General features: G+C 39.3%; 1 protein-coding gene and 1 long non-coding RNA gene across 5 annotated transcripts in view; one reads left to right on the forward strand and one right to left on the reverse strand.

Moving 5' to 3' along the window:
• LOC123375937 overlaps positions 1-5,931 on the forward strand; it is a 43,131-nt gene extending 37,200 nt beyond the window's left edge. The window contains exon 3 of the long non-coding RNA XR_006581633.1: positions 5,779-5,931. This is a non-coding gene — a long non-coding RNA (uncharacterized LOC123375937). The remainder of the gene's footprint in view (positions 1-5,778) is intronic.
• The window catches only part of COL24A1 (collagen type XXIV alpha 1 chain), a 254,256-nt gene that overhangs the window by 133,665 nt on the left and 106,642 nt on the right, over positions 1-13,949 (reverse strand). For all 4 annotated transcript variants that reach the window (XM_045027373.1, XM_045027372.1, XM_045027371.1 and 1 more), the window contains exons 16-19: positions 13,806-13,850; positions 13,375-13,428; positions 12,444-12,497; positions 10,693-10,746 (exon numbers count right to left, since the gene is read on the reverse strand). In XM_045027373.1, coding sequence (XP_044883308.1) covers positions 10,693-10,746; positions 12,444-12,497; positions 13,375-13,428; positions 13,806-13,850 — 207 coding nt within the window. The remainder of the gene's footprint in view (positions 1-10,692; positions 10,747-12,443; positions 12,498-13,374; positions 13,429-13,805; positions 13,851-13,949) is intronic.

A 13,949-nucleotide genomic window follows, 5' to 3' on the forward strand; every position in this document is an offset into this window, starting at 1 on the left:
CATATGTGAGTGGGATATGGTCCTGATAGCCATGGTTGTGGAAACCAGAGGATTTGAGAGTGGTGAGAGAACCGTACCCACCTCTGGAGTGGTCCCTGGTGCTCCTGCAAGAGATCAAGGACTGTGGCAGAGAGGCCAGAGCAGAGAAGGTGAATTGCTAATCCATCTCTTCTGACCTTAAGAATCAGAGGAGTAGAAATATATGGGATCCACAGGCAGGGTCAAGGGTCTTGGTGTCATTTAAGGCAATGGCGATGTAGACCGTGCTATTGCCTGTGGGTCCAATGCCATTAGGGAAATGAAAATCCTGGCTCATGAACAACTGTTAAGTTCCTAAATGCTGTGAATCTCATTGTGCCATTGTGGGGAACTCAAACCACCCAGTGCTGGGAACTCTGCTGGTGCTGATGTTTGGGCCAAGCACTGTGATGCTAAACTCTGTGACACAGGTAAGACTGTAGACTCCATCAGTGATATTGTCAGTGCTGAGTCCCTCACAAGGACCGGTCTCTGAGATGGTGCTGTGAACCTCAAGCAGCCTAGTTGGGGACCTGCCCATAGAAGTTCCTGCACTCTGGGATTTATCTGAGTGCTTCTTCTCTCCCGTAGAATGCTTAAGTGAATGAGGAAAGGGAGCCGGCACTCATGCTCTCCGGCACCAGGTGTCACACAGGGCAGTGTGGATGGCCAGGGTTCAAGGCAGATTCCATAGATTTATTCAGCAGAAATACCTTAAGTCTTGCCTCTCTGTCTTTGTGTGTTCTGGAAGTAAAAGACTTACAAATGGCGCCCTTCCCAGGAATGTGGACTCTCCAAGAGAGTAGAGGCATTTCAGGTGTCCATCACTGGCATAGCACCTTCACACAAAGGGATGTTCTTAAAGCCCAGTGACTTCATTGAAGCCATCATAGAAAAAATAAAGTTCTTTTTGTATTTTTTTTTTACACCAATGGACAAAAAAAATAATCAACTACATTAACAAACAAACTGTCCTAACTGGCTGGCTAAGTACACAACTATGACTGGGTTGTACAGGGTGGTCGTCTGTGGAGCAGATCTCTGATGTGCTGTCTTGATAGCAGGAGGTGGCTGAGAGGAACTAATGGTGGTAGGCACACACCACCCTTATGTATGATGAGAAACATCAGGATGCAGGCACACTGCACATATACTGATGGCCAAAAAGTCTCAGGTCTTGAGTCCATGGGGTGCATGCATGCCAATAGTGGAATGTGCATATGGACAATCACTCGAAGGAGACTAGGCATTTGTCCAGAGTAATTGCATTGAAGCCAACGCACTTACTTTGGATTTATGCTGGAGTAACGGAGAGAAGAATCATGTTCAATATATATAAATATTATAGTATGAATGTATTAAGGTACTTATAGTAACACTAACTTGCATGCATTGTACATACTGTATTTATGACTCAGGTATATATTTAAGAGCATAAGAATGGCCATACTGGGTCAGACCAAAGGTCCATCTAGCCCAGTATCCTGTCCTCTGACAGTAGCCAACGCCAGGTGCCCCAGAGGGAATGAATGAACAAGTAATCATCAAGTGATTCATGCTGTCACCCATTCCCAGCCAAAAGCCAAATAACTGAAAGTATTGTGTGTGCAAAATATATATGATTTAATATTACTGTGAGAACATTAACTTTTGCATTATCAGATTTTGTCTTTCATCACGTAGCCTTAATTTTATCAGAACAGGTTTTTTTTCCATTTAAGTTACCTTTAAAAAGCAAAAACCTAAAGAAATTGATGACTGTTGTCATTTCTGTGGGCCCATCTAAGGGTCTGACTACACTTCCAGCTCTGGGAGCCATTTCTACCCGGAACAGTCATACCTGTGCTAGCTTTGCTCGAGCTACCATTCTAAAAATAGAGTGTAGCTGTGGTAGCACAAGTGGCTGGAAGGACCAGCCGCGCCGAGTACATCCCCATCCCTGAAGTACTCAGCGTGGCTACCCCCTCTTGCCACCAGGGCTCTGTTTTTAGCACACTAGCTCAGGTACGTCTGCTTGATCTGGGAATTATATCCCCAGCTTGATGTGTTGACACCCTAAACTTTGAACTTGACTCTTCATTGAGATGGAAGGGGTTTGTGAGGACTGCTGCTGATTAGCTCAGTTCATTTTTCTGCAAGGCTGGTTAATATGGAAGCAGCATATCTGAAAAAAAATGAAATTCAGGCACTAGTCCTGCAATGAGTTCCACATTGGCAGAACCCTGCACCAGCAGAGAGCCCCTCTAATGCCATTGGAGCTTCAGGCAGGAATCTGCCCAATTAGAGCTCATTGCAGGGCCAAAGCCTTGGGCACTACAGTCCCCACCAGCAGTCCTTAGTCCCATCATACCTGCCTGGGTCCTGGTGCAATGCAAGACAACAAAGGGAGCAAATCTTTATGAGACTGCTGAAATTTTTGCAAATGCCAAATGAGCATCCTCAAAAATGATTTTTTTTCAGTTGGATACAATGCTTTGATTTAGGTGAACATTTAGGGTGTGATTTGCTAAAAGCATTCAGTGTTGGCGCAACTCAACTCCTAAATGGAAGCATTTAGGCCAATGACAAGTGTTTTTGAAAATCCCACCCGTAACATCTTCTCAGTCAGCAAGTTACCTCAACTAAATGCAATCACATATTTACAGGTACATTTGAATGAAGCAACAAGTTAGTGATTTATGGAAGATATCTTTGAGAGCACTTGAAATTGATTTGCCAAGCTAATTTCAAATTTGTTATGGTATTCAAATCATATTTGCCAAAAAGGATATCTGTTTACAATAGTGGCCACTCTAATTGTGGAAATCAGAGTTATGATTTTGCATCCTCAGATAATAATGGCAGAGTTTATTTGTTGTTTATAATTATGTCTGTAGAGGGAAGATTTAATTTGCAATTTATTTTTTCTCTAAATGATTTTAGAAATGTCAGTATTCCCACAGTCACAAGCTTTCTTCTCTGCCATTTGTAAAACTGTGTGCCCTATCCGTAATGTGCTGAGTAGGAAAGTAATAGATATATATTTTTAATATGGCCTCCTCTGTGCGGGAAAAATCCACTCGAGGTTCAGTGGCAACATTTTTTTTAAAGGCAGCAGCAATACATTAATTTTTCCTATCAAAAATCCCGACTTTGGAAGAGGTGGGATAAGGATTCTTAACACAGCACAAATTGTTAAGGAGGTAGAGATAGCACAGTAGTTTGAGCATTAGCCTACTAAACCCAGGGTTGTGAGTTCAATCCTTGAGGGGGCCATTTAGGGATCTAGGGGGGGAAAAAAAAGTGGGGATTGGTCCTGCTTTGAGCAGGGGGTTGGACTAGATGATCTCCTGAGGTCCCTTCCAACTCTGATATTCTATGAATTGCAAGACATAAAATAATTGCAATTTGCCAGGAACAAACAAAAAGGTAGGGGAAACAACAAGTAAGACAATAGAGTTTGCTGCAGGCACTTTGATTACTGCCAGCTGAAAAGAAGCTGAGCATGATTTGTCCTTGTCTAAACTTGCAACCAAGCCATGTTCAGTGTCAGTTCAGCTCTACACATCAATAGTTCTATTTTGTGGTGTAGGAAGGTTATTGTCTATTTCAAGTGGTATGCAACTTGCTTCAAAACCACTTAGAGCACGTGTGTGTGGATGCAAGGCAAGTTGCAATCATTCCACTGGAAACCAATAGTACTTAGCATAGGAAATTTCTCAGTCTAAACAAGGCCTTAGACCAAAGGGCTCAACTAGGATTTCTGAAATGGACACAGTTTGGTCATGTATGTGTGTGCAATTAAACCATTTTCATACAAAAGCTATATACACCAAATAGGATTTCTAATATTGACATAAATAAAATTAACTTAAATTTGATAAATTTTCAGTAAAAGCTATCACGCCATCAGGTGAAACCCTGTCAGAAAAGTTCACTGGCTGACCTCCCGCTTAAAAAGTGTCCAATTTTAAACTCATTTTGGGCAATCTTGAAAAGTGCTATGACTTACTCTCAACTTCCCCCTATGGAAAAATTCCCAAGAGGAATGGGAAACTGTGTTCAACAATACAATATAGGAGACTAACAACTTTAACTGCACCATCTATAGTAAGATCTTGAACAAATTTTAATGGACTTCCACTAGGCTTAAAACAGCCAGCCTTAAATAGATAGAGGCATAGTCTCTCCCTATTGCATATTCTCTGATTATAGGACAAAAGAGCTTTCAGACAAATGTGCTCTCATCTCAGAGACTTCATAGGCTGGATGATGGCAATCAATTACTTACCTTTCCGAAATACTGGAAAAATCCCAAGCCTTTCTTTCCACAGAGAAGACAAAATTATTTTCCTCCACACTTATGGAGAAAATGACCCTTTCAGGAAGGGGCAACTTAGACTTATTTCCAAGATCATGGTAACTTTTGTAAGTTGTAATGTTCCCATACTTGAAAAGCTATAGGCTAGGTGAGGCTTGACTTCATCTCCCATGATGCAGCATGGTCTCCTCTCAGGTTCAACCACCCAGGTGCATCATAAGAATCTCACAACCATGGTACATCATGTGAAATAGAGGAGACTGGGGGCATAAGACACCTGGATTACAACAACTCCCACAAGGCAGACAGAAAGAGAAACAGAACATTTTCACATTAACAAACAATGATTCTGGGGAACTTTCCATTTTACAAAAAAGAAAAACACAGACCCAACCACTACAAATGTTTTGACCTTTTGTTCTGATTTGGGATGAAAACAAATATCAAATATTGGAATTTCTTATGGGATAGAAATTTCAATTTTTGACCAGCCCTAGTCTGTGTATTTTAAGTTCCCAGGACTAGGTTCTAAAGGCCAAATCCTAAAGCCCCTTTTTCAGTATTCATTCATTGTTTATTCAGGCAAACTCCTATTGAAGTAAATTAAAGTTTGCCTGGGTAAAGGCTGAATATAAACTGAGTAATGACATCACAATTTGACTCTATAATTGTGAATTTTGAACATTAGGAGATGGACTGTTCTTAGCTACTGAACTTCACTGTCCGCATAACCTCAAAATATCATGTGATGAGATGAAATGTGCATTGAAAACAACTCTTTCTCCCTTTTAGAGCTAACAATTCAAAGCAGCCAGTGATTCACTTGCAAAAGATTTGGATTTTGTTACTGTTTGCTATTATGCTAATGTGCCCCTTTTCTTTGTAATTCTATAGTGCCGAGGATAAAACGTATAGCAGCTGACTCCCATATGTGTACCTTCCTGAGAGAATAAGTTAACAAGTTCAGACCAAAATAATACAAAAATGAAATAAAGGTCTAGTGAAGATAATGACTAATGCTCCCTTTGCTCCAGATGAAATCTATTTGTAATACTTGAAGCAGATCTTAGGCCACATCTGAAGGAAACAATAAACTCTGCTTTAAGAGCCTATTTTGGGGATCAATTAAAATAGGCTCATGGCACAAGATTCACCTACAAATAAAATATTATGAATGCATTTGGAAACCTCTTAAAATTCATTTTAATTTCATGCCTGTTAAGACATCTCACCTATTCAATCCTGTTATAACTATTATGCAAAAAAGTGTGTTAAAACACTGCTATACAAAGACTTGCAATTAGTTTTGTGAATAAAATAAATGTCTAGAAAAGGGCACTTTTACATGAACCATTTTAAGAGACATGAAGAGGCTGGACAATATGTCAGCTCTTCAATGGCTCAAAAAAAGCTCAGTATGGTAAAAGGCCTGCTAAAAATATCTTCTGCTCTCTTAGCAGCAAATACCCTGCAGTGGATCCTGGTTCAGTGGAAGCATACCCAGAAGAAACGTTGGTCTGATACGGCTCAATCCCCAGACTGAAAAAATGCACTCCCTAGCCAAGGGTCATGGAGCCACCCAGAAAGTGAATGAATAGGAGACCCTCTATTCCCGCCCCCCACACTTGTGTCTTATCCTCAGGAACTTTAAGCCACCCACTCATGGCCCTGAAGCAATCAGGAGTTACTAAAACTCTAATCTGAAGTAACTCTGTTGCACAGCTGGAGAGGAAAGACAGATTTGGTGAGTTATTTGAGGCTGGACTGCAAATAAAAAGCAAAAATCTGTGTGTGTGAGAGGCCTAGTGGGTCTATTTCTGATCTTGCATACAACAGGGTAAATATTGACTTCAGTGGAGGAATTGCCTGATTTACAACAGTTTACACGAGAGAAGAATCAGGGACTGTACAGGGGCACCGGAACAATTTGTATAGTGGGGAAGCTGAGAGCCATTGAACCAAACCATAAATCCTGGATATGATGGAAACCACTTTAAGCCAGAGGGTGCTGCCACAACCCCAGCACATCTAATTCCAGCACCTGTGGGGCTGTATCACCCCAACTGCTACATCTCACATCTGTCCCAGCTGTGCTTTGAGTTTGGGGATAGATGTGTTCAGAAATCTCAACCAACCATTGTTGTGAATAAGAGCAGAGACCAGTGTGGGCTGGAACCTGGCTTTATAGGACCTCTTAGAGACTATGTCTACACTGCAGCTGGGAGGTACGTTTCTCAGGGCAGGTAGACAGATTCATGCTCGCTCTGCTCAAGATTGTATGCTAAAAATAGCAGCATGGATGTTGCTGCATAGGCGACAGCTTGGGCTAGCTACCTGAGTCCAAGGCCACCCAACCCCCTGGGTCTGAGCTCAGGCAGCTAGCTCATGCCACTGCCTGTGCTGCAATGTCCACACTGCTATTTGCAAACTTGAGAGGAGCGAGCACGAATCTGTCTGCCAGCACTGGGAATCATACCTCTCAGGTGCAGTATAGACACACTGTTTGGGGAGGGGGCATGACATGTCTGACCACTCTAATAATGCAGTGCAAGCAGTGAAAGCGCTCCTCCTTAACGTGCCAGCTAGCTTTCTTTGAAGCTTTGAGCAGAAATGCTATCTGAGATGTGCTGGCAGGGCATAGCAGGGAAACCTGCACTGCTACTGTCCATACTGTATATTTATGGTCTGGTTACGTCAAAATAAAACTTGCCAGGGAATTCAGGTCACTTTTAAAAACAAAAATAAGATGGGGAAAATAAAACGCAATCCTCATTTTGAAGCAGGGTTTTTGTTCTTTGTTTTGTTTTGGGTTTTTTTGCCTTCTACTAGAGAACCTTTGGCATTCACATTCCTCTAAAGATTGTGGAATACAGCTGTCCCGCCCTTATTTGCATCTCATATTTCACCATATGGTGACCATGTTATAAATGTTCACAGTACAGACAAAGCTCATTTTATCTCATGTCAACCTGACCAGCATAAGAAAGGCTAACGGATGCATAACTTTGGAGTGTTAAACGTGCTATTTGTTCAGTCACATTTTCAAAGACAAACATTTGGTCACTCTTCAGCAGGAGTTCTCAGACTTTTGTACTGGTGACCCCTTTCACACAGCAAGCCTCTGAGTGCAACCTCCCCTTATACATTAAAAACACTTTTTTATATATTTAACGCAATTATAAATGCTGGAGGCCAAGCAGGGTTTGGGGTGGAGGCTGACAGCTTGCAACCCCCCATGTAATAACTTTGCGACCTCCTGAGGGGTCCCAACCCCCAGTTTGAGAACCCCTGTTTTACAGTTTTGTTTACATAACAAGACAGACAAAGATCTTCTTCTGAGAGCTCTGTTCCCCCGAGCAACAGGAAATGCTAATTTTTTTCAGACAGGAAATGCTTGCTTGCTTGGTGACTAATCCCATTAACAATGCGTCTAGAGCATGACGTGGTATACAATATCATGCAGGTATGCATTCTTTTGCATCAAAAGAACTAGTACTAACACGAGAGGAACTCAAATCCATGACATACTCTATTAATGACATTATACTGAACAAACCAGTTCCCTTCTTTAAACAACATCAATCAGGTTCAAAAAGGATTTTTTTTTTGCACTATGCAGTCTCTTAATTTAGCATTTTCCTCCACTTTCAGGTGAGATTTCCTTGAACATCACTATGTAAAAAAGGGCACCTTCCTACCCCAACAGATCTGGTCCCTCTGTATTCCTATGTACTTAAGAGAGAAACTTTGTACCACTTTTAAATCCTCTTAAAACTACAAAGCCAAGACAGCTATGGGAGGTTGTTTTTATTCTACCTTGCATATCATCTACAGATTTAAAAAAAAAATCCAAATGCAGGGCCAGCTTCTATCTGTATTCACATCTGCACAACTCCACTGAAAACAAGACTTGCATGGGCGTAACTGAAGGCAGAATTTGGTCTATAGAATCTTTACTACTGGCAATGTAGCTTGAATCAGAAAGAATCTAACTGAACTTGCAGATTTTAGGCTCACTTTGCAGGACTGGCATTTAGAAAAACAAATTTTTCTTGTAAACTTTAGTACTCAAAAAGTTTGTCCTGGAGTCATTGGGAGAGATGGTCAACATGGAACCTCACAATGCAATTTTTAGAGTTACTTTTCAGGGATAACCTCATTTTAAAGAAGTAAAAGGGTAAAAGAGCCTTCAAGTATAAAATGCAGACTTTTATACAATTTCAGTAAGGATATTTTAACTAAAATCAAACTTCTGAGGAATCTATTTACACGTAATTCCAGTGGTATAGAAAGGTCTGATGAAGCAAATGTTAAAGCCTTATCATTTCCCCATAAACTATTAAAGTGAGGAAGACTGTGTCCCCATATAATACATGATTGAAATTCTACTTATATCTTTGCTACTTTTAGAGAGTTATTTTTAACACAGACACGCACAATGTGCTATTGTGATTCTCTAATGTGATACCATTAGGTGTTTTATCATATTAGGTTTTGCATTAACAATTTAAAAGGAAAACACTAATATTAATGTAAAACATTAAATATATTATAGGCAGAGCAGGTACTATCAGCTGTTAAGGTTGCCTGATAACCCCATTATAAAATCCTGTTTTCAATTGTTTATAACTTTGCTGAATTTTAGCTAGCCAGGCTGACATTCTAGATGCCAGACGACTGCCTCGGGTGTTTGTGTTTGTTTGTTTGATAATTTCAGCAAAAACGGTTCAGCTGTTTCTGAGAATGAGGCTAGTGAAAAATACATTACTTTGCCCATGTTAAAAAGTCCTGGTGACTTTTTCTTTGAAAAGCCCACTCCACAATGCTTTGAAGCAGGGAGCTGAAATTGGTAGGGGTGGGACCTTGGTCAGGGAAGTGCATTTTGACATACCTGTGAAAATCTGCCAAATTCAGCCTACTTATGATTTTTTGAAAAATTGCTTGCTTGTCACTTTTAGTAGCTAAAATCTCTTAAGATTCCCTCCTTACCGTGCAAGCTTGAGCCTCATACAGCTCCTACCGTTAACCAGATTGTTTATGTGCTACCTCCACAGAGTGACTGAGTGTGCTCCATCCCTTCACGGTTCCTATATTTGACCCTTACTTCAATGGGACTGCTCATGTGAATGAGCTACTAATATGCACAAGTGTTTGCAGGATCAGGTCTCATATTAGGGCTAGAAGATAGTGCTATCTGAGATGCTGCAGTTATGTAAAAACTGAAAGCAAATATTGACTTTTAAAGACGTCCTCTGTACTACAGGTCTGTCGCATCTTACGCGCATTTAACATGCGTGATTTCAGCTTTACGCGGTTGGCAAAAGCAAAAACCAAAAAAGAGAAAAATAACAATTTAAATACTGTTTCTGTAGTGCGGGCAATTCTGCCTGCCATTCAACTCAATGTAATTTTGACTATACACAGTTTTCGCTTTATGCGCTAACCGCGGAACGGAACCCCCGCGTAAGGTGAGACAGACCTGTATTATGAAAAACTAAGTTAAAACGTTCTTAAAACACACTTTCAGTTTACAATTGTAAATGTGTTATTTAAGTTGACAATGGTCATTTAATAAATGTTACCATCATTAGCAAGTTTGGCGTATTTTACAAATATACACACATTAAAGATTATAAAGATTTTTGAATAAATCTGTTGGAAAAAGTTAGCTGCTTAAGAAAATAATCTGAATTGTTGCTTTCTTCTGTCCAGAAAATGGCATGGCTTTCCTGTGTAGTCTGAAACATTCAGTCTACATGTTGTGACTCAAGATGCAAATGCCAAAAACACCCAGATGTAACATCTCAAAGATTTAGCTGGATTCCATGTAAACTTCCAGAATATGAAGCAGTTCTAAATCAACTGCTATGCCAAAGTTAAAATTTTAACAATATACGGTATCCAGACTGTCCAATGTATATGCTTTGCAGTCCTCTCAACTACATGTGCTCTGCCCCCAGAGATAAACATAAATATACAGCCAGTCGTGAAAAATTTTGAACATAAACTTGCTGCAGAGTTCATATATGGAAATATGGATTTAAGAATCACACGTACTTCATCCTAGCTGCAATGCACAACTGTAATCAACTGAGAACTGATCATGGCTACACATTAGAATGGTGCACATCAAGCAGCATTCAAGGAACAATGTGTGTTAATCCTGTGTATTAAAGTTATTGTCCAATAGCACCTTATCATATAAAAAAACCTGAACTAATCCATTTTTAAAGGACATGATTGAAAACCAGTTTTTACCTTAAGACTAAACCTTTGAACTGACCAACCACAAGTTTGCCTTCTAATTTTTGTTTTGTGTTCAAAGCACAATTAACATTAAATGTTTCATTTACATCTTTCAAGCAATTTCTTACCTCAGGTCCAGGAGGACCAGATGGTCCCCGGGGTCCTGGATCTCCGATTTTTCCCTAAAAAAAATCCAAAAATTATAACTTAGCAAATTAAAACTTTACAAGAAGCAGATTTGTATTAGATTTTTGAAAGCACTTAAAAACATCAAAATATCAAATAAAATGCTTAGCTGGATTTTCAGTTAAATAGGATTAATTTTTATACAGCTTTTTTCTCTATTTAATTAAGTCTAGTTATCCATTACTGGAATTTTTAATGAGTCCCTCTTGCAGCTGCAATAATAAAAACATAAGTCATTTATAGATATTTAATTTTGATATAATTCCTGCCACCACTCATTATTAAATATGTATGTGAGTATTCATATAATTAAAAAATATTTCTTAAACCTGTGTGCATATTATACATACACAAAGGGAATATGAGGGTTACAAAACTAAGTTCATATAGATACTTTCAATTGGCTTATTTGCCCAACCCTGCACCATTAAAATCAATGGGAGTTTTGCCATTGGTAGCAGGATCTGGTCCAGCTACATATCTTGATGGTTCCGCTGTACAAGATTTACTTACACACAAATTTTTAAAATTGCATGACCTTATTTTTCTAAATCTTGATCTCCTTTCCCCCATTTCTTTCCCTCTGTTTGTTGCTGCCGCTGAATGCAGTGTGTCTAAAATTTAATGTCACTGAGGTTTGCAAAGTTAAGCATGTGTTTGCTTCCAAAACTTTAATTTAACAAAGTACTTAAACATCTGATTATTTTAAGTTATTCAGCAAAGGGCATAAGCACATGCTTAACTTTACATTTAATGGGACTACCCTCACTGCATAAAGTTAAGCATGTGTGCATAAGTCTTTTGCAAGACCAAGACTCTAGATTATGAGTTCCCCAAGGTAAGGAAAAGTGGCGGTATTTTTTTTTATTGCTCTGTAAATTGCCTACCGCATTATGGGTGCTAAATAGGAATACCATCACCATGATTCAAACTGTGCATAGGAAAGCTCCAACTCCACTGACAAGTTCTAGTGACATATTAAGTGGGCTGGTTGTGTTTGCCACTAGGAATTATACAGAAAGTCAGTCTAGTCATGGAGAAAAAAGAACAAAAGTCTCAAATTTTTGGTAAGGAGAATTCCAAGACCCAACAGTTGCATTATTACAATCAAAGTATCCTTTATTCTACTGCTGAAAGTGCTGTCCAGTACCAGCCACTGCAATTGTGCAGCATCAGCAGTGCACAAAGGCAGGTAAAAGACTGGCAATACTACATCCTCTTCAGCGCTGCTTCCTTGTCACAGTGTCTTCAAAGGCAGAAGGAGCAGCGTTATGGCAGAGTTGTCAAAAAACAATTCACAAGCACACAGGCTTAATCATAAGCCAGCAGAACTTCTAAGACTGAATTCAAGCCTTACTTTATTTGTATTTTGGGGTAAGTGATTTATTATTATGGTGATGATTAAGTGAGCCCTAAATACCCAAGTGGCCTTCTACACTTCATGGGAAATCTGAACTAGCAGATTAATGACTGAGCACAAAATGCCCTCTTATGGACCAGAATCTGTTCTCAGTTACACCAGTTATATAACTCTCTTGACTCCAACAGCATTAACTCCCAATTTACACCAATGCTAGTGAGATCAGAATTGTTCCCCAAAGCAGTTGGATTGTCTGAATTATACAAACAAGTATCGACCCATGTGCCACATACTGACGTAACCAGAGTAAACAAAATAAGTGTTCAAACCTACAAGAGGACCTGGCTTTCCTCTGATTCCTGCTGGTCCTGGCAAACCAACAGAACCCTTAAGGGAAAAAAAAGCTATTAAATATTGTGGAAAATTATTTATAAAATTGCCTGTAGTAAAAAACTGGTTATACTTTCCCACTTGTGCAAAATTAATTAAATATCAGCTCAACACTCAGACCAAATTTAAAATCCGTTGAGCGGATCTGAATCAAACTCTTACATTCATGTTACAGCAAAATAATTCAGTTAGTTTATGCTATTTTAATTAGTTGTACTGCAATAACAACATACCAGTTTAAAATTTTTATAAAAACAATCCTTTGGGTAATTTAGGAGTTATGGATTACCTACCAAAGATTCCTTTACTCAAATAGGTATGAAAAGCTTGTTTATTAACCATTTTCATTATATCCCAGGGCATTGGCCCTGCTTTGAGCAGGGGGTTGGACTAGATGGCTTTCTGAGGTCCCTTCCAACCCTGATATTCTATGATTCTGGGCTGTCTGATAACACATTTTTGCCTGGCTGCTGACCACAGTTTTCAGGTTTTTTGGGTCAGATAAAACTTTAGGCTCCACCCCAGGAGGCTCCTTGGCTTCTGTTGCAAATTACCTGTATAACAAGCTCTCAGTGAGTTTTGGTGGGAATTAGACTGCTCTGTCCTCCCTCTTCTTACAGCATGTTTTCTGACATGCCTAAGTGCAAACATGGCAGCCAGAATTTGACCCATACATTTTACATGCCTTTGATCATTATTTTCATAAATAAATAAATTAAAATAATGGTACAGAAAATAAAATAGTGCTGGGGTGTTCAACTGATATCGCCGAATTCCATTTGATTGTACATTACTTGCTGCAATTTAAAAGAAGAAAAGGCCATAGGGATTATTAGACCAGAAGATATGTCAAAAGAGTGCTGTCTTAATTTACCTTGTCTCCTGGATAGCCCAGCTCTCCCGGTTCTCCTGCAATGCCTTGTTCACCCTAAACAACATATTATTTTAAACAGACATATATATGCAGCTTAAATGGTGTATTTTTCAGACTCACAAAAGCAGAAAGATTTAAATCAATGTTCAGTATTTAAAACTATAACATGGTTTTTTGAAGGACAGAGCATGGTGAACCACTGTACAACCCAATCCTGCAAACATCACTAACACAGCGCTTGACAGCACTATTCATAGTAGTCAGCACTATGCCCTGTAGTGTTTGTAGAATCACACCCTCAGTTTGCAATAGCTTGATAAAAAGAAAACAAAAAGAGGAAAAAAATGAAAAAGGGATGCTTTGCAAAACAGAGGTGAGAAAGACTGTCTACATGTAATATATCTCTATGAGAATGGAAATATTTAGATCACCTTATCACCTTTCATTCCAGGCTGCCCCATACTCCCTGGAAGACCCTATTAAAAATTAAAAAAAACAAACAAACAATGTTTGACTATTATTTGAAAAATAGTCAAGGCAATTGGCAAATGGTAAAGTGAGTTCTGCTTAATGCC

The sequence above is a fragment of the Mauremys mutica genome, chromosome 8, assembly GCF_020497125.1.
Source record: "Mauremys mutica isolate MM-2020 ecotype Southern chromosome 8, ASM2049712v1, whole genome shotgun sequence".
Lineage (NCBI taxonomy): Eukaryota > Metazoa > Chordata > Testudines > Geoemydidae > Mauremys > Mauremys mutica.